At 40.9% G+C, this 21686-nt stretch overlaps 1 protein-coding gene across 7 annotated transcripts in view; it reads left to right on the top strand.

Moving 5' to 3' along the window:
• Positions 1–21686, top strand: part of TJP1 (tight junction protein 1) — a 194128-nt gene that overhangs the window by 127808 nt on the left and 44634 nt on the right. For all 7 annotated transcript variants that reach the window (XM_033099937.1, XM_033099931.1, XM_033099932.1 and 4 more), the window contains 3 exons: positions 14144–14268; positions 15185–15287; positions 20393–20669. In XM_033099937.1, the coding sequence (XP_032955828.1) occupies positions 14144–14268; positions 15185–15287; positions 20393–20669 (505 nt within the window). The remainder of the gene's footprint in view (positions 1–14143; positions 14269–15184; positions 15288–20392; positions 20670–21686) is intronic.

Below are 21686 nucleotides of genomic sequence, written 5' to 3' on the forward strand. Positions count from 1 at the left end.
GTTGCAGATGGGCAGAGAGCAGACACCAGTAGCTGGTAAGAGTGAGAGCTTTGTCTGAAGCCAGCCTGTCCTGCATTTGAATCCTAGCTCTGCCTCTTTCCCTTTTGAAATGGGCAAGCAGTCCAACTACCTTTGAAAGCCTTGTTCCACAGGTTTAAAATGGGGCTCGTGGCACCTGCTTACGCTTGACACACAGGAAGGGCCTCCCATCATGCTCCTCTTTTCTCCCTTTGAAGAGAGCTGACTACTGATCATCCTTCTCCTTAGAGAATGAATAGAGAGATTCAAGAATGTCTAGTCTGAATACTTCACCCTTCCTATTTCTACCAGCTGTAAACGCTTATTACTTCTACCAGCTGTATATATGACCAGGAAAATGGAAAGGGGCAAAAGCATGTTCCTGAACCCTGCCCCCAATTATCTCGTGAATGTTTGAATTTGCACATAATTAATTATCAAAAAACAGTGATTTCAAATAAGATGTAATGGACTTTTTATGTCTCCCTAAATGGCAAAAGGAATCATTAAATATTACTAACCTTAACTATTAGGTTGGTACAAAAGTAATTGCAGTTTTTGCAATTATTTTTAACCTTTGAAACTGCACTTACTTTTGCACCAACCTAATATTTTAATTTATAAAGCTAAAATATGGCCGGGTCTTGTTTGAGATACGCTGATAGGTAGCATATTTCAATCAGATTAAACATAAAAATAACTTTATGTCTCATAATTGGTTAATTAGCTGGTTGTGATGTAATAATTTGGTATTATCACATTGCATGTATTTTCTGAATACCTTTAGTATCTTCTTTGGTATGATATACAATGAAAATCATCCTTAGTGTATAGTTCTGAGTTTGACAAACGTAGAGTCAAGTAGCCACCACCACAATCAAAAGACAGAACAGTTCACCCCGAAACTTTCCTTGTGCCCATTTGTCATCAGCCCTGTCCCTTCACCCCCAGCACTCAGCAACCACTTCCGTGTTTTCTGTTCCTACAAAAATGTTTAGCCTTTTCCAGAATGTCACGTAAGTGAGCTCATACTATATGTAGCCTTTTGAGACTGGTTTCTTGCACTCAGCCTAATGCAGCTGAGATTTCTCTATGATGTTGCTTGTATCAGTGTTTTTTTCCTTTTAGTTCTGTTTTTTGTTAGTGCCTTCTTATAGCTGAGTTGCATTCCATTGTATGAATGTAGAATAATTTGCTTATTCATTCTCCCATTTTGTTATATTTGGCTTGTTTTCAGTTTTGATTGTGAATAAATCTGCTCTAGTATACAGGGTTTTGTATGAACATAACTTTTCATTTCTCTTGGGAAAATACTTAGGAATGGAATTGCCGTGGGTCTTACAGTAAATGAATATTTAACTCATAAGAAACTGCCAAACTGTGTACCATTTTGCATCCCCACTAGTAAGTGTAAGAGCTCCAGTTGCTGTTATTACTCTCACCAACATTTGATACTATCAGGGTTATTGTGTTTTTTTTTCATTTTCTTAATTTTAGACACACTAATAGGTGTGTAATGGTATGTCATTGTGGTTTTAGTTTCCAGTTCTCTAAAGAACTTCCTTAAGTATCTGCTGTGTGCTTATTCGTCATCCATCTATCTTCGGTGAATGTATTCAAATATTTTGTCCATTTTTAATTGGGTTGTTTGTTTTCTTATTGAGTGTTTTTTTATAATTGTAAAATACGCATAACATAAAATTTGCCATCTGTTCAAGTCCTTTGCCCATTTTTTAATTGGGTTATTTGTTTTTTAATTGTGGAGTTGTAAGAATTTTTTATATATTCTGGATAGTAACCCCTTATCAGATCTACAACTTGCAAATATTTTTTCCCTTGCCATGGGTTGTCTTTTCATTCTATTGTGTCCCTTGGTGCACAGAAGTTGTTACTGAGTTTTGACAGTTCTTTATATATTCGGGATACAAGTTCTTTATCAGGTGTTGTTTTACAAACGTTTTTTCCAGTCTGTGGCTTGCCTTTTTCTTAACAGTGTCTTTTGCAGAGCTTAAGTTGATAAAGTACAGTTTGTTGGTTTTTGCTTTTATCAGTCATGCTTTTGGTTTCATATCTGAGGTTTTCTTAGAAACCAAGATCACAAAGATTTTTTTCCTGTTTTTTTCTAGAAGTTTTATTTGAGTAAAATTTTGTAAAATATGTTATATGGGCAGAGGTTTTCCTTTTTAATAAGAATGTCCAATTTTTTGAGCAGCCATTTGTGCAAAGATTATCCTTTCTCCATTTAATTTCTTTCTACCTTTGTCAGAAATCAGTGACCGTATTTGTGTGGGTCTTCCCTGGTCTTTTCTGTTGATCCATGTATGTTTCTCCCAATTACTTCTGCCTTGATTACTACAGCTTTATATTAAGTGTAGAAATCAGGTATTGTGTATCCTCCAAATTTATCCTTTAAAAAAAATTGTTTGAGTTATTCTAGTTCCTTTGCCTTTCTATATAGATTTTAGAGTAAATTTGTCAAATAAAAAACGTCTGCTGGGATTTTCATTGGGATTGCATTGATTCTACAAATCAATTTGGAGATAATTGACGTCTTAATACTGAGTCTTCTAAACTATGAACATGATATATCTCTCCATTCTTCTATTTTTTTCATTATCGTTTTATAGTTTTCGGCAAACAGATCCTGCGCATTTTGTTAGATTTCTAGTTAATTATGTTTTGTGTTTCCTAGTGTTTTTGTAAATGATATTTTTTTATTTCAATTTTTGATTGTTCATTAGTGTATAGAAATATAACTGATTTTTAATAGGTAACTTGCAACTTTTCTAAACTTACTAGTTCTAGGGACTTTTTTGTAGATTTCTTGGGATTTTTCTATGTAGATAGTCATGTCATCTGTGAATAGAGACCGTTTGATTTCTTCCTTTTTGATCTATATGCTGTTTATTTCTTTTCCCTGCTTATTGTACTAGCTAGGACTTCCAGGATGTTGTTAAATATTAATGGTGAGCAGACATCCTTGCCTTATTCCTAATTTTAGATGAAATCATTCTGTCTTGCACCATTAAGTATGGTATTAGCTGCTGGGTTTTAGTAGATGCCCTTTGTCAGGTTAAGGTAATTCCCTTGTACGTATATTTTTCCATTTACTCGGTTGAGGACGTTCTTTTTTATACAGTACTTACTTTGCTGAGAGGCTTTTTTTTTTTTTAAGTCATGAATGGATGTTGAATTTTGCTCATGTTCTTTTTTTTTTACAATTATTGATTGAAGTTATCTACATGAGTTTTCTTCTTAGTCTGCTGGTGTGGTCAGTTTCTTGCTATTTGCATGTTCACCAGCCTTGCATTCACAAGACAAATTCTACTTGGTTGTGATATATTTATTATCCATTTTATATATATATTGCTGAATGGATTTGCTAGTGTTTTTTGTTTTTTTGGAGATGCTTGTTTCTGTGTTCATTAGGAATATTGGTCAGTCCTTTTTTGTTGTATTGTTTGTATATCTGGTTTTGGTATCAGTGAAAGCTACTAGCCTCAAAACAAGCATTTGAGAAGTCCTCCTGTCACGTTTTCTAGTACAGTTCATGTTGTTTCTTCCTTCAGTGTTTGGTAAAATTCATCAGTGTAGCCATGTGGTCCTGTACTCCTCTTTGTGGGAAGGCTTTTATCTATACATTCGGTTTCATTGGTTTTCCGTAGGACTATTCAGGTTATATATTTCTTTGTTAGCTTTTTCTTTTTTTTCTCTTTTTGGTAGCTTTAGTAGTTTGTATCTTTCAAAATATTCATCCCTTTAAGTTGTCAAACTTACATAAAATTCTTAACAATATTCCCTCATTTTATTGTTGTAGGGTCTGTAATGAGGTCCCTTTCTTATTTCTGATATTGGTAATTTGTGTCTTATTTCTTGGTCTGTCTGGCTAGAGCTTTAATAATTTTGATCTTTTCAAAATACCAGCTTTTGTTTTCATTTATATTCTTTCTTTTCTGTTTGATTAACTCTGCTTATTTTAACATTGCCTTTCTTTTGCTTACATTGGGTTTAAATTGTTTTTCTTTTTATAATTTCTTAAGGTAGAAGCTAGATCATTCTTTTGAGGTGTAGTTTGGCATTACCACGTTACATTTGTTTTTTTCCTAGTACCTTTTTGTTTTTAAATAAGCAAAATAAAGTAAGACACATTAGCTAAAATATGTTTTCCCTTCCTGCTGTTTTGCCTGGTTTTACTAAGAATTCAGGTGTGGGAAAATACTCAGCGTATTTCCTACAGATACGTGTCTCATACTTAGATCTTGGAGGTTGATACAACAGAAGCTGGTTTTTTGAATGTGTTCAGCGTGTCATACCAACTCATCATAGTAGGTATAATACTCAGACAAGTCTGAGAACTCCTGTCTAGAAGATTAGTGTAAGTTTATTCTGTAGCTGGCCTCTTCCTCTGCTTCCGTTTTCTTTTGCCGTGAGAAGGGTACTAGCCCAGAAAAATGTCATCAGAAGACACACAGAGATAAGAGGAGTACACATCCATAAGTCTTTGGTTTTTAAACATGCTAACTGTTGTGCTGGGAACACAGAGCTGCGTTGCCATGGGCCTCATCAAAGAGACACTGACAGAGTGGAAATCCAGAACAGCCATCCCTCCAGGAATTGGCTTTTAAAATAGTCCTGTCAGTGCGGGCATAATTCGGGTGACTTCCTTCTCTGCGGAAATAGTACTTTTAGAAATCGCAGTCCTTTGGTGTTCTGAGTTGATCCAGAGCAAAATTTAGTGTATCTAGAGCATTGTCAGCAAACTTTTGCTGTAAACAGCAGATAATAATATTTTAGGCCTTGCAGGTCATAGATCTCTGTCACAACTGCTCAGCTCTGCAGGTGTGGCTGTGTTCCAGTAAAACTTTATTTACAAAAATGGGCAGCTAACCAGATGTGACCGCAGGCCACAGTTTCTGACCAGGGATCCAGAGCAGTGGCTCTTCGGTTTTATTGTAAAGAAGAGTCAGCTGGGTCATTCCCAGCTGCCCGGAAATTCTGATTCAGTTGGTCTGGGTGGGACCCCTAACATACATTTTTTAAAATGTTCCAGTTTGAAATGGAGGGCCATGATCTCTGGCATCACATTTTTCAGAAACAGCGACAGAGAAATGAGAAGTTACTTTCCTTGAGGTGAGCAGATGGGCTTTTGGCAATAGTAGCAAGTGAAGAAAATAATTTGAGGCCATATTATTTTGTCACTGACCTGAAATGTAGATACTGTGTGTCGTCAAATAAGGGCAAATCCATATTCTTTGACATCTGATGGTCACTTCCATGTAAGGTGAAGGTGACTTCATCTTTTAAACGAATAAAAATTCTGTGGATTAAAAGTCAGTATTTTCTGCTCATAACTGTCAAGAATAATTTATGACATGCTTCTGTATTGCTTCTTTCTTCTACTTGCTTTTGCTTCCTCAGAGGATACGCTCTTCCCCTTAGAACAGTGGAGGTGATAGACATCCTGTCCATTCTTCAAGGCTAAGTACTTTGTTGGTGCTCCACAGCGTGCCACGCGCCGGTACAGTCCCTGGAATTATTTAGATCAGAGAAGAGATCAGGCCGGATGTCTGATCGTGGGTTCCACTCTCCCCACTGGTCCTCGGGGACAGATGACTAGATAGCTCAGGTCCGTGTACCGCGCCTCCTGTGGCGTCATCATCGGCTTCAGAGTAGGAAATCTTAACCAGTTTTCTGTCCCCTTCGTGCTGGGTACTTACGTTATAAGCCCAGTCAAACTGAGGAGGCCACGCTATGCAACAAAGTCAGCCTTCGGAGGTTTCTAGAGCAGCATTGTAATGCAAACCACATGCGTAATTTAAAATTTTCTAGTCTTCACATTAAAAAATGTAAAATATGGATGAAATTAATTTCATAATAGATCTTATTTAACTCCGTGTATCCAAACTATTATTTCCAACATGTAATCAATATTTAAAAATTGATATACTTTACTTTTCTTCATACTGTGCCTTAGAAAACACTGCACATTACAGTTCCAGCACATTTCAGTCAGGCAAGACTAACCACATTTTCAGTGCTGGGTAGTCAGTCATGTGTCTCATGGCTGTCACCGTGGCCAGTGCAGGTCGGTGACCTGAGGTGGTGGTTGTGTCCACAGGGTCCTGTGTCCCACCCCTTTGGCCACCACGACACACCCACACTTTCTTCAGTTTCACATGTTCGCCCTTAGAAAATGCATATATTTTTCTAATCCTTTGAGAAATGAAGTAAATTCTCAGGAACAAGTTGGTCATCTCTGCTTACGTTCCATAAACATTTTTTGCATTTAGAATTTGAAATATAAATGGAAAGAGTATTATATATTGAGTCCAAAGCCCTGGGTTCGAGGTGTAGCTTTTTTGGGACATTTCACTAGAACTTGCTTCAACGCAGTTTGCTCTGTGCAGAGGCTTAAATGCAGTGAAGAGTTGGAAACATAATGGACACTCAGTGTAACCATGGCCTCAGCCAGGTCAGACGGCCTGCCTTAGCGGATGTGCTTTCCTGAGTGAGGGATCCCCTGTATCCGTCCTGTACCAGGTGGGGACTGCTGCACGTGTGTGGAGGCTTCTTTCCCTTCTCCCCACCGTCTTTCCTTGAAAGAGCTTTATTGAGATATAATTCCCATATCATAAAATTCATCCCCTTTAAAATGTACAGTTCAGTGTGTGTGTATATTCACAGAGTTGTGCAACCATCAACCATGATTTTGTAACATTTTCATCACCCAAAAGAGAAATTCCCTACCTTTAGCCACCATCCCTCGATCCCCCAAACCCTAAGCAACCATTAATCTACTTTCTGTCTGTTCCACTTTTCTAACGGTTTCATCTACATGGAGTCACACAATATGTGGTCCCCTATGCCTGGCTTCGTTCACTCAGTACAGGTGTCCCCCGCTTTTACAAAGTTCGCTTTAGGCCACCTCGCTTTTACAAAGGATGCACATTCATGCCTGTTTTAGCAAACCAAAATAACTCGAAGAGGATTTCCCCTTTTATGAGAAAAGGGAGTAAGTGAAAGGAGCGTTCTGCGTGTGCTTTGCCGGGAGCGGTTGCAGTGGCGGCCGGCTTTCCCAGCAGCCAGACGGGCCGCCCAGCTCCTTCCTAGGGCCGCCGGGGCGTTGACACTTCTGTGAGCATCGCGCTCTGTATCGTTGTAGTTTGTGCATCCCTTAGCAAAAAGTGCGCTCAGCTAATTGCTTCTTCGCCATATGCCATCTCAGCTCAGGAAGCTTTCCCAGGAACGTGTACTTGCAGATAGTGGGGGAACCTCATAATATCGGTGCCCCTAACCACAAGTTCAAGGGTCAACTGTATATGAGTTGATGCAGTCCTGATCTCTCTATTTCAATGAGGGGACTCAAGTCCACAGAGGTCCTATATAAGGTCAGAATTGGCCAGGAGTAGAGATAGGACCCCACGCCTTCTGATTTCGTTTGTAAAAAGGAAGTTGAACAAATGATTGCTGAGGATTCTTTTGGTTTTAGAATCCTGTGATCCCAGCGTCCACTGTGAAAACAAATGACTAGAGCAGGTTGCACAGACTGTTCAGGGTTGGTTGGAAGAATAAAGGGAGAGGAGTAAAACAATAATTGGTGAGAAATGTTGGGATTGAGTTAGCTGGCTGTAGAAATGCGGCATGGAAAAAAGGGAGAAAAAATAGAAGGCACCAAGGGGAGATCTCAAGTAGAGAATTGGGCATCTTGGACGGGAACAGAGAAGAGTCTTTGGAGAAGAGATTATCCAGATATTTCTGCAACTGAATCAGCTATCAGGAACTTCTTTTTTCCTTTTTTAAAAAGACTCAAGAAATGCTTTATAACGCATGAGTGGGCAAACCTTTTCTATACAAGGTCAGATAGTAAATAGTTTCAACTTCATGGGCCTTACGGTCCCTGTTGTAACTACTACTCGGTGTGCAAACAGTCATCATGATATGTAAAGGAATGGGTGTGGCCAGTAAAGCATGTTTACCATCAATTCAGTTTCCCTACCAGGCAAAAATGTAAACACGTAAGTTATTGCTGCTTGTGGCTGCTTATGCTCTCAAAAAGATGAAATAAGGTGAAAGGGAAGTTTTTTGATGTTCTTTCTTCCATTCAAAAGCTGTAACCATATCTGTGTGTCCACATGCAGATAAATGGGATCACATTATATTGCTTTAAACCACTTTCCCCACCACTATAGTAAAAGACATCATCTTGGACGTTTTCTCATGGAAACATAAAAATCAACTATCATTTCACACACCTAAAAAGTTTATATGGTAAAGATTTATAAGAAATAAAAATGGAATAGTTTGCATTTCTTTTGAAAATTTCTTGGGAAGGCAACCACATTAGTCTTTTACAAAGTCCAGCACAGAGCATACAATTCCCTCAGAGTAAGAATAATTCTACATCTATCAGTTTTGATTACTGGCACCAGTATTAAAACTTTTTACATATGCTATTCCTATTCCTCTCCCCATTTAAAAATATGGTTTTACTCTGTATCATATAGCTATTACATAATTTATTTCACCCTTGAATCCTTATTTAATGCTCCTACTATAAGTAAGTGTATATTCAGTGCTTATCACCAACCCTCACTGTGTGTTCTCCTGTCGTTGTGATTGTCAGAAAGTCATTCTCTATTAGATTCCTTAGGAAGGAATCATGAAAACAGTATTTCCTGTCTTGCATGTTTATTAGTTTATCCGTACCCTTTTATACTTGAAGTTCAGTTTTACTGGACGTTAAATCCTTGGCTCACTGTTTCGCTTGAGTGTCTTTATATTATCTTTGGCGTAACGTGTTGCTCTCCAAGTGTGACTGATGATCTAAGTTTCTTTCCTTCATAAGTTATGAACTCTTTTTGCCTAGATGCCGAAGAATCTTGCCTTAAAACCTAGTCATTTTGTTTGAATATATCTTGTTGTTAGTCCCTCTGAATTGGTATTTTCAGATAACCCTCAGATAACTACAGTGCGTGTTCTTTGAGTATGTAGTTTCAATTAAAAACATCATATCAGGGAGTTTTGGGTTTTTTAATTATAGTTTTTACTATTTTTTCTTTTCCCTTATTTTGGTTTAGTTTTTCGGGGATTCCTACTATAGGTATATTGTATCTTGTTTGCCTTTGTATGCTTATTTGGGCTTGCTTTCCTATCTGAACTGACTTTTTAAATTTTCTAATTAGCTCTTGAATTCTGTCAGCTCATTTCTGAGTTTTTCTAATTCGTATTTATGTTCTTTCATGTCTTGTATATTTTCTTAGGCCTGTTTGTTTTGTAATAGTAACAGTTTTTATCCTTTTTTTCTTTGTTTGAATACTCTGGCATGCTTTCATTTTCTGTAGGGATATTATTCTGCTGCTCATTAGCTTTATAGTAATTTCGCAAGGGATTTGATACTGAGACTTTTTATTTTTATGTGAAATTAGTTTCTTTGGATTTTTAGAAATTGGCTTAGTTTCCTCGTGTGTGTGTACATGCGTATACACATGTGCATGTGCTACAGAACGTAACTGCTGCTTTTTGACACTTACCAGCTCTGCGCCCTTTGTACGCTTTTGTCTGGACCTTCCCTTTGCTTTGTCTCTGTTCCTGTCCCACTGACGTTTGATTCGCTGCCAGCAGTATGTCCACAGTGGTGGGGGGGGGGTGGGGAAGGACGATCTGTTGTGGAAGGGGCCTGGCAGGTCAGAATTCCTAAGGTGATGCTGCTCCAGTGGCCCCGGGCAGGCTCTGCTGCAGGCTCCTTGCTCTCACACACCGTGGAGGGAGGCAGACGGCCTCCGGGTTCCAGCTGCTCTTCTCCAATCGTCCTGCTGTGCTTTCCATCCAGTGTCTGTTGGTTAGCACGGGATTCCTCAGGTCTTAGGTGTGTCAGACACCTCGTGGCTTTCCTCCCATGTAACGCTGGCGACACACAAAGCTCATAGCTGGGTGCTTACGCACCTGCTTGCATTTTGCACCTGGGCGGGGTACACTGGTTACCTGGTCGTGTTGTAAATGTCCGTGGGTTTGGGTGTGTTGTGCAGTCGCCCTGCTTGTTTTTTATTGGGAATTCAGGAAGGTTCAAAATCCACGTTACTACCATGGCTGCAGATTTTTCCAGAATTCTGAGATTTTAGTGCTCAAATTAGTGCTAATTTAAAAAAAAGCAAATCTCTATAAAGGGAAACAATTACAAAGAAATTGAACAATCAGTTGAGTACTTATTTTAACTCAAAGTGCCGTGTGTTGGGCCCCTGCAGGGCTGTACTTCTCTGGAATACACGATGGACATGTGAGCCGTCCAAGTAGGGCCTTGACGGCCAGGCCGAGTGCACGTGTTAAGTAGCAGAAGCGTGTCCGTGTGCTCTGGGAGCGGGCGTGCAGGGTGGGTGCCTGTACCTGGCGGAAGCTAGGCGGGTTATGAATGAGATGACAGTGAACCTGGATTTGGAAGAGTGAGCTGAAGCCTGCAAGACTCGTGAGGTGCTAGAGAAATCCTCAGGAGCCTAGCTTGATATAATGCAGGGCGTGCCTGATCACGCGGGGATCAGAGCAGAGATGCGCGGGCTGCGAAGCAAGTTGGGTTTGACTTTCAGGATATTGCATACTAAGGAATTTGGACGTGTGGGTGGGGGCAGCTTTAGAATAACCCTTCCAACAAGAGGGAGGGTAATTGTACTGCAGTGGAGGTAAGCAGTCTATTGAAAACGCCAAATACAAATAAGCCGATGGTGAAGGTGAGAGGGAAGGGCCAGTGTGGAATAGGTGAGCCCTTTGAAGTTTTTGATCACTATTCTGCTCTGATAGTCACAAAGCATTTCCCGCCGAGGTCCTCAGCCCTGCCTGCCTATCAGAGCCACTTGGGGGCTTTAAAGAAACGCCTGCCATCTCCCTCCCTCCAGTTTTATTTAATTGGTGTGGGGTGAGTGTTCAGACACCAGCAAGCATTTTGAAACTCTGCCCCAGTGATTCTTCTCTGCAGCCAAGGTTGGGAACACAGACTTTGAAATGAACTGTAGCAGATACTGATTCAGCAGATTTCATGTCCTACTAAGTGCAGGAGCTGCATGGAAGCAGTGGCCTGGACCCAGTGCGAGGCTGTCACTGCAGCCAAAAACTACACTTCGAAAATACCTTCCCATCTCTGCCTTCCTCATGGAAAGTTCCTGATTCTTTCAGTGTTTCTTTCATAGTTTTGTTGTTTCTGCTATTTCAGTAAAATAATTAGCAAACAACATGTAAAGGGACAGTCTGATACAAGCCTATAGAGTCAAAAGCTTCACCCCACCTCTTTCCAGGAAGAAAGAAAAGCACAGCGGTAATTCCCCTCCCGCATCCCTTGGGCATGTAGGGTTTTCTCCCTGTATTTGCAGTGACAGTTTGCAATACGTAATTGTGTGCATATGTGTTTTCATATTGTCGGAGACGTATGTCTTCAGGGTACATTCCTAGAAACCGGTTTGCTGTGTCGAAAGGTGAGAGCTCTTGTAGTTTTGTTAGCTAGTGCCAAATTCCTCTGTGGAAGACTCGAGCAGATCACCTGCCGAGCAGATCACCTGCCTTCCCTCGCATGATGAGCCAGCGAGCAGGCGTGTGTGTTCTCTGCAGCCGCTGCAGCAACATGGGTTGTCATACCGAATTTATACCCTTCTCCTCCCGGTGGTTTTAGTTTGCATTTCTCTAACTGTGAGTTTTAATCTCTCTTGTAACTTTCCTAAATTGTTTCATTTTTGTGTGTGTTTGTTCTCACTGAGGTAACTTGGTTTATAACGTTCTGTAAGTTTCCGGTGTACAGCATTGTATCTCAGAGTCTGCCGTGCGTGCTGAGCACCAAGGCTGAGTTTCCGTCGGTCACCCCTTGCCCTCTGCTAAGCACAATCTGTTATCTACATCTCGCAGTTTTTCCTTTTTATTTTAAATGTTCCATGTATGAGTGAAATCATACAGTATTTGTCTTTCTCCATCAGACTTCCTTTAGCATAATACTGTCAGGGTCCATCCATGTTGTCACAAATGGCAAGCTTGCATCTTTTTTTATGGCTGAGTAGTATTCCAGGGCCGTGTGTGTGTGTGTGTGTGTGTGTGTGTGTGTGTGTGTGTGTCTACTTTATTCACTCATTTGTTGATGGACACTTAGGTTGTTTTCATATCTTGACTATTGTGAATAATGCTGCAGATACCATTTTGAATTAGTGTTTTTGTATTCTTTGGATAAATACCCAGAAGCGGAGTTGTTGGATCACATGTTAGTTCTGTTCTTAATTTTTTTGAGGAATCTCCATACTGTTTACCATAGTGGCTGCACCAATTTGCAATCCCACCAGCAGTGCACAAGGGCTCCCTTTTCTCCACATCTTCCCTAAGACTTGAGCTGTTATATTTTTGACAATAGCGATTTTAATAGGTGTGATATCTCATTGTGGTTTTAATTTGCATTTCCCTAATAATGTTGAACATATTTTCATGTGCCTATTGGCCATCTGTATGTTTTCTTTGGGAAAAATGTCTGTTCAGGTCCTCTGCCATTTTTTTAATTGAGCGGTTTTTTGTTGTTTTGAGTTGTATGAGTTCTTTTTATATTTTGGATATTAATCCCTTATCATACATGTATGATTTACAAATATCTTACCATTCAGGGATGTCTTTTCATTTTATTGATAGTTTCCTTTGCTGTGCAAAAGCTTTTTAGTTTGATGTTTTTGGTTTTGTTTCCTTTGCTGTTCGGATCAATTCCACAAAAACATCGCTGAAACCAACATCAAGGAGCTTAGGGCCTGTGTTTTCTTCTATGTGTCTTATGGTTTCAGGTCTTACATTCAAATCTTTAATCCATTTTGAGTTAATTTTTGTGTATGGTGTAAGAAGGTGGTCTAGTTTCATTGTACTGTCTGTGTCCATAGATTTGTCTTCTGGACATTTTATATGAATGGAATTATACAATATATGGTCTTTCATGATTGGCTTCTTTCACTTAGCATGATGTTTTCAAGGTTCATCTGTTTCATCACTTGTGTTAATTAGTACTTCATTTCTTTTTATTGGACATAATATTCCCTTCTAATGATACACCACATGTTATTGACCCATTCATCAGTCAGTGGGCATTTGGGTGGTTTCTACTTTGGGGCTATTAGAAATGACTGTGGACATGTGGGTACAAGTCTTTGTGTGGACATGTGCTTTCATCTTTCTTGGGGTTATACTTAGGAGTGGAATAGCTGGTGTTTATTCTTTTTTAAGGAGAGGTTTTTTTTCTCTTTCCACTTCAGTTGGCTTCAGGGTGGGAGTGAAGGTCATGACGAATGCCCAGTCCATGGTGGGTGGTTTGAATTGGAGGGCGTATTGTAGAACAACATTATATGAAAAGACACCATGCTGGTCTAGTGATTCTGGAGCCCAGGAAAATATTTGACGTTCCTTTAGACTAGTCTGCATACTTGACTTCACTTCCTCTCTCGAGGGTGGCTTGGATTTCTTGAAATTAGGTAATTTTTTAATAAGTTGGAAATATTTTGAATTTTTTTTTGTATAGGGCTATCCTTAGTTATTGTGGTAAAGATTTTCAGTTCATTTACAAGTACCTAGTTTACTGTAATTTTCTTTAATTAAAAATATTTTTTAAATGCTTGTGATGATTAATGTATTCCTATTGCATTCAATGTTTATAAGACAGTAATAGTGTAGTACTTTTAAAGAGATTTTAACATAAGTGAAGGAAGTTGAAATAATCTACTTGATCTTCATAGCTGTTGATATTTTATTATGGAAAGTGGCTCTGGTGTATATGCTAACTAAGTCTGTCATCACTTGGGGCGCTGCCAGTCCCCTCAGGACCCTTCTGATAATCAGAAATAAACTTGGCATTTCAGCGTTCAAAATTTCAAAATGTATTTTAGTTCTTAAAGAATATTAACGTGATCGGCGGTTTTTGCTGTTCCGTTCTGCCTAGCATGTTCAGTTTATTGGAGCATTCACATTGCAGGAGAGGGCATTCTGATGTGGGAGCTCCACGGAAGCGAGTGAGTGGGGGTCACAGATGTACTAAGCTTGTCGTTTTTGTTTTAACTTTTTTAGTTTGTAGAGCATGACATGAGGAACAGTCATTTTTCTTAATAGTAACATTTGACTGTAATTATGACTTCAGGCTCCTGGATTTGGATTTGGAATTGCAATATCTGGTGGAAGAGATAATCCTCATTTTCAGAGTGGGGAAACATCAATAGTGATTTCAGACGTGCTGAAAGGAGGACCAGCCGAAGGACAGCTGCAGTAAGCGTGTGTCTTCTCCTGCCCTAAGCCTCTGGCAAACTGTGCTAGTGATGTCTTTAAATTCATACACGTTTTTCCTTACCTCTGTCATAAATGGCAAGCAAGTATACATATCTTAACCAGAAGGTCGCTTAAAAATAAAGTGTGTTAAAGAAAACTTGTTACTCAGTTTTGGGTCTACTCCAGCCTGCAGGAGCCTCTCACCCTGAGTCTTGCCATTTTTGTTCAAAGATTATCAAGATAAAGAGGCAAAAGATACAGTAGCACAAAAGTGAGAGTATAATCTGAAGGACAGAAAGAAAATCAGAAGGAGAGTGTTTATTTTTTCAAAAGGGGGGAGTAACTTTTTCCAGCTATGTGACATACCGTGTTTCCCCGAAAATAAGACCTAGCCGGAACATCAGCTCTAATGCGTCCTTTGGAGCAAAAATTAATATAAGACCCGATCTTATTTTACTATAATATAACACTGGGTCTTATATAATATATAATATAATTAATATAATAATGAGTCTAATATAGTACTTGGTCTTATATTAATTTTTGCTCCAAAAGACACATTAGAGCTGAAGGTCCAGCTAGGTCATATTTTCGGGGAAACACGGTAGTATCACTTATGCCCCGTAACATAACTACCAAAAATTAATTTGTGTATTATGATACTTCTCAATCCTTTGGGGAAACATTGTGTTAATGGTTTAAAACAATTAATGATCTGTCATTAGTTACTTACTAATTGTGCTTGTGGAAAATCTGAAAATAAATTGTGATATTATTTTATCATTGATCTGAAGACAAATAGATTAGTTAGCCCATAATTAGAATATTCTTTAGAAGTACCCATCTTGAAAATGTCTTCACAAACTTACCTGTATGCTTTTCTCTAACATATATTTTGGTGACTTTTTTTCCTTAGAGAAAATGACCGCGTTGCAATGGTTAATGGAGTTTCAATGGATAATGTTGAACATGCTTTTGCTGTTCAACAACTAAGGAAAAGTGGGAAGAATGCAAAAATTGTAAGTATCTTTTACCTTTAATGTACTAAAGGTACCAATTTATTGTTGATAAAACATTTCTGGTGTTGGAACATATCCTTCCTCTTTAAGAAAAGGAAAACTGGAGCAGTAGTTCTAAAGTTAGTTGTTCATAAGAATATTTCTTCTAATATGGGTGGTGTGTTTTATCACCCGTGTGTATTTTCTCAAAGTTGAGATAGCAGGATTTTTTTAATTGCAAGAGGAGGGAGGTGGTTGAATGGTTACCTCTTCGTGGCTTAAGGTTTCCTTCTCTTTAGGTGCTTGTTACAGGGTTTGTTTAGTGGGCCACTTGTACATTGTCCCGTGAGCACATACGCCATCAGCAGCTGCTTCCCTGGTTACTGTGATGCGGGTTGAAGGGAGAGAAAGTGGTAAGATTTCCTTTGTAGAGTTGCTCAGGGTGCATTTAATGTTACTGACTCAGTATAAGGTAGAATCTGCTATTTTGTATTTCTCTGGAAATTCCCTTTCAGGTCAGAGAAAAGGCTTGCACTTAGCTCTGATGACTGGCCTCCTGTGACAGTTGAACTAGACCCATGTGGCACAGAATGGCTGTAACGTAAAGGTCCTAATACAATCACGTCCACGTTTGGGAGCCCGTGAGCTGCGTTGCCCCCTTTGCTGCTCCCATTTCTGCCCCTGTGGCCTCTGGAAGGCCTGAGCCAGGCCCTGTGGAGGCCTTAGCTCCGGGGTGCAGGGCAGGCGGAAGCGCCGGGCGGCCAGACAGCTGACCTGCCCGGTCCACAGACCACCTTTCTGCTTCCAGCAGATACTCAGCACCCGCGGGCAGGCGCGGGGCGGCCTGCTTTGTGTTTGACCTCCGGGAGCTGTGGTGAGGGCCAGGCGGCTGCTCCCCGAAACTGCAGCCCCACAGTGGCTGGGCCTCCCGCCCTGTGTCGGTGGCCACGCCATATGGCTCGTGTCCGCAGCAGTGGCACAGCCGCCGAGATGCGTCTTGGCGTGTGGCAGCACCAGTGTTTAGTTCCCGCCTTCCCAATGACAGACGCCCTCTGTTGTGTGTGCTCACGGCGTCCTGGTAATCAGACTTGTACCGTGCCGTGGTGTTCAGTGGCAGTTCGTACACGGACTCGCGACTAGTGGATGGTAGACTTTCTAACAGGTTTATAACAGGATTGCAGTGTGTACAGAAGCAAACGCTAACTTTTATGATTGTTGGTGTTTATAAACTGAACCGGCTTTCGCTGTGTCGCCTCGGCTGCTGGTCCTGAGCCTTAGCAGGTTTTTCGTCGAGTTTGTCGGATGGCGGGCTGTGCAGTGCACGGAAGTGAGGGGGTTTTTCTTCCTGCAGCTGAGGTCGTGAGCTTCACCCCTCCCTCCCTCCCGCTTTTGGAGCCCTCCTTTCCTCTGACCTGTTGTGCTGCTCTGTTTGTCCACGCAGAGTATTCAGTACACATCCCCCACATCGGTAATGCCTCCCAGAAAGCCGTATTCCTACGCTGCAGACTTCCCCACAGTAGTGATTTTATAGCGACTAGATCCAAGCCTGTAAGGTACTTGGACTAGCACGTGTGGGAAGGATTTGAGGCGCTCAGAGGATGGCGTTGCCTCTGACTGCTCTGTGACGTCGGCTGGAAGGCGGAGCCAGGCAGCCACGTGGTCTGCTCTGTCGGTGGGGGGGGTGTTCTCCCCCGCAGAGGGCAGTGGTTCAGAAGGTTCTGCCTTTGGACAGACTGCTCCTGTCAGTAATTTACGTTAAGCTCTTCGTTGCCACATGACGTCGAGCATAGAACCCCAGGGTCTTAGGCTGTGGCCTTCCATTGTCAGAGGGCTTCCTGGACTTACCCTGCCATACCGGATACGTGGGTTTTGTTTTCTGCAGTTCTGACTAGGCAGCTCCTTCCTCCCCTCCAGAGCCACTTATCTTCCTTCTTCCCTGCGCCCTGATGTTACAGTGGGGCTGTCTTTTTACATGATTATATTTCCATCAGCTAAGAGCCCTTTGGGTGGTAGGCTCAATACATGATTTCTGTTGAATTAAAATGTTAGAACTTTTTAAATAATATGTCGTCAGTAGGTGAAGAGAAGATAGAAATAGATATGCTTATAACACAGTGAGCATGTATAATTTTGGCTAAAATTCTGAGCTTTCTGCAGAAGCGTTGTGAAGCAAATGAATAGACAGAACACCGTAGTGATCACCTGTGTGACATGTCAGGGAGTAGCCACATGGCAGCTAGCATGTCACTGCGTCCACACACACACCCAGCCCTTCCCCGATGGGCGTGTCCGTGTCTGGTTCCCACAAGTATTCAAACATGTTGTGTTGGACACTGTTGTGTTTCTCCGTACTTGTTCCTTTACTGTTTAAGCATCACTTCCTAGGAGTGGCTTGTGGATTGTGGAGTCTGGGCGTGAATGACTGACTGATACGCGGATTACCAGTTTGCCCTTCAGAAAACCAGCAGGGTATTTGAGAGTCCAGTTTCGTCCACACTTCTTAATCTTTGCCAAACACTTACAGTAAACGCAGTATTATATACATTATGCGATGTGTATAATACTTTTCAAAGCGTTAAAATATTTTAAAGTACAAGTGAGTTTGAGCATCTCATAGGGTATATACTGCCCGTTTGTGTTTCTTCTTTGCCTGGTCATGTCCTTTTGCATTTATATGGTGGCAGTTGTCATATCAGTGTTGTGTGTAGTAGCTTTTTGTCATATTTACTGCATGTATTGTTCGCCTATTTGCTTTTGTGAGTGTAAGTTGTCTATGGTGGTTTTTTGGTTTGATTTTATATCATTTTGTTTCAACATGGAAATGTTTTAATTTTTATGTTGTCATATCTGTCAGACCTTTTCATTTATGATTGGTGCTGCCTTTAGTGTCATGTTTACAAAAGCTTTTACCTTTCTAGGGTTATAAAAGCATAAATCTTGTGTTCTAGTATTAGCATGATCTCATTGTTTTATTTTACATTTGAATATTTAATTCAGCTAAACTGTTTTGAAATAGGCATTTTTCCCCCAAAATTTTCTGTTTCACAATTATCAGTTGTTAAAATCAAACGTAATTGCCGAACCTTTTAAATATCTTCGTGGGGTGCTATGTCAGTTAACTGATAATATAAATGGAGAATCGTAATAGGACTGGATAGTTTTCAGAAAGTTAAGCACTTAACTGGATGCAAATATTTCATTACGTGTTGGGTTGAATGCATGGTAAGGACCCCAAGGGACTTGTCTTAATGTAATAGATGGGCACAGACAGTCATGACCCTAAGTAAGTAGTCCAAGTACAGTTGATTTGCAAAGAGGTGGCACTCTCTTAGAGGAGCTGTAGGGAAAGCTTTGTGCTCGACTGGTTACTTGGTTTTGGTTGTACATTATGAGGGAGGAAGTGACAATAAAAGTTCTAATACAAAGTATTGCTTCTGTTACACTATGTTGGAGATTGAAATAGAGGTGAGACTGAAATGCAGGAGTCAGGAAGGCTTTACAGTAAATGCTGCCTCAGCCGGGGGTGGGAGGGGCAGTAAAAGTGTCAGTTCCTAAAGCATTGGTGTTCCTCCTCCTCCCATGTTGGCCTCTTGCTCCTTATCAAGCAGAATTGTTAAATCTGTTAAATATCCTCACGTATCTGAATAAATCAGCTCAGTGTTCTTTGCTCACAGGCCTTCTTTGGTCTCTTGGTCTTGGTAAGGAGCAGCTGTGTTAAGGATAGAACAGCCCTTTGAAGAAAGGGAGCCACAAAGGGAAGAGATAAGATGATGGCTTGGAAATGAGTGCAAGGCAGAGGAATAGAAGATTCATTGGCAGATTAGTAGGCAGAAGACAGATTTGAGGTAGATAAGGAGTGATTAGAGTCGCAAGTACCTTGGGGGATGGTAATTGATGAAGAAAGTTCTTGGAGGTGGGTGGGGATAAGAATAGAGCTCGGACAGAAGGGTTTCACTCATACAGGAAGAGGCTCTGCGGAACTTTGAGACCAAACAAATGAATGAGACACGGAAAAAACTGAGGAGTAGAGGGGATGTTGAAGGGGCATTGATCTCTGTAAATCAGGCCTTGCAGAATAGTTTTCGAATACCTGTGCTAGCAAATTCCAGAGAGGCAGGCAGCAAGAAGTACAGAGAGGAACGGATCGCTGGCCAAGCACAATTTTGTCAAGGAGAATGAATTCGTAGAGGACTCAGTCAGCAAAGTGTGGAAGTACAGCCATCAGGACAGCGCTGGAGTTTGTCATGGTAGCTGCTTGAGGGTCCAGAGGAAGTCAGTTAAATATCACAACTTGCGGTGTCCTGCATACTCGGAAGGAAGGCATGTGAAACCAGGAGGAAATTGATGGACGGAGTGGATGGAGGAATCAGAAATAAGATGGATGTGGAAAAGTCTAAGTAGATGAAGGGGTCCGAAGTAGGAGATAAGGACTGGTACCTGCAGATCTTGCAGATGTCTGATGAGATCAAGTGTGTGCCAGTGTGAGAAGGCCAAGTGCAGTCCAGGGACAGAGGCCACTTAATCAGAAGGTAATGCACACAGACCGTGAAGGAAGTAAGTGGACGGGGAAAATTGAAGCAGTTACCAGAGTCACTGGGGAAAGAAAGCCTGAAGGAGAGATTTACTCCACGTAGACCAGGAACTAACTACAAATGGAGAGAGACAGAAACTGAAAGTTGTGTGCGTTGGTGAAGTTAGTGTGGAGGTGCAGTCAGCTGATCTCTGAGAGGCCAGTGGGACCAGCATGGGTCTTGATTGATGCTGACGGATTTGGAAAGTGTATTTGGGGTATAGAGTACAGTGCCCCATTTATTTATTCACACCACCAGCAATTACTAGTTTTCCTTTAAGCTTGTGATGATTGCATCTGAAGATCTTTCTGAATTAATTCATCAATTAGGCCACTCTTCCAAATTTGGTTCTTAACCAGATCTGTTTATCAGGGAGCAGATAACACAACCATTGTGGGAAAATATTCCTTAGTAATGTTACAATTGTGCATTATATCGCTTTGATTCATGATTTAGCGAACATGGCACCCAAAAAATATAATTTTCCTTTCTCAGGAACCAAAGGTGCATACCTGAAAATCAGTCAGCTTATTGGTAACCCTTTTTTGTTTGTAGACCATCCGAAGGAAGAAGAAAGTTCAGATTCCAGTAAGTCGCCCTGACCCTGAGCCAGTGTCCGAGAATGAAGAAGATAGTTACGATGAGGACGTCCACGACTCAAGAAGGGGCCATGGGAGTCTGGCTCCTCGGAGGAGTGAGAAGAGCTGGGCGAGGGACAGGAGCGCGAGTCGGGAGAGGAGTTTGTCCCCGCGCTCCGACAGGCGCTCTGTGGCCTCCAGTCAGCCCGCCAAGCCCACCAAAGTCACTCTGGTCAAATCCCGGAAAAATGAAGGTAGGTGTCCTTGACCGACTCGCTTATCATTTTCACATGAAAAAATTTAAACTAATTTGAGTGAGAAGTCAACTTGCCATCTCTTCACGTCTTTGTTTTTGTTGCTTTTTGTTGTCTTCGTTCTCGTGTCCTCGTGCTGTCAGTCGAATCCCCTTATGGCAGGCTTCAGCAATCTTTCCTCTTGATTCATTTCTTTTAGTCGACAGTACTTCAGATACATGGTCTGGTAGTTGGAGTTTGGATTTCTTACTGCTATTTGAACAGCCAAGTACCAATTATTCTAACAAGAATTGTCACACCATCACTACAATGAAACTCGGTGTTTTACTTAGCTGTTAGGGGAGGGGTCTCTTACAGGGTATTTCTCTGTGACACACGGCTTCTTTAAAAGTTTTGAAACTGAATCCCAGCTGCCTCCCCTTATTAATCAAATTTGATAAAAATGGACCTGACTATAGTTTCTTCCTGGTGTGGGCGTGTCTCAAATACAGGAAAGCATTTAGGACTGGTCATTTTGTGAAAAGGGGTTACAGTAAGAATATTAGGAAGGCTGACCTTTGCAAAACCCGACCCATTTCCTGGTTACTGCTGCCCACCCCTCTAGGGATTTCTCAGTCAGGCTCTGCTCTTGCCATTGGTTTCACCACTCACTCTTTAACCCGCTCTGTACCTTTTCCACGCTGTTCCCAAAACTGGTCACAATCATTCAGCTTATTGGTAACCTTTTTTTGTAGAAATCCAGTAGAAATTTTCAGTCTTTATCTTACTTGCTTTTTCAGTGCCGTGTTGCATATTAACTACTCCCTATTTTTTAAAATGCTGTCTTCTTTTGGTTTGCGTAAATTGCGTCCTTTTGGGGTCTCCCACTTTTTCTGTATCCTTGGCAAGCTCATTATCCTCATTCTACTCTTCACCATTCTATAGATTTCTGTTCTAGAATCTTTTTCCACTTAACATGACCTGTATGGCCAATCTCATCTGCCCTCATTGTGTCAGTTAGCTGCTGACGATGGCAAA

The sequence above is a fragment of the Rhinolophus ferrumequinum genome, chromosome 28 (genome assembly GCF_004115265.2).
Source record: "Rhinolophus ferrumequinum isolate MPI-CBG mRhiFer1 chromosome 28, mRhiFer1_v1.p, whole genome shotgun sequence".
Taxonomy (NCBI): domain Eukaryota; kingdom Metazoa; phylum Chordata; class Mammalia; order Chiroptera; family Rhinolophidae; genus Rhinolophus; species Rhinolophus ferrumequinum.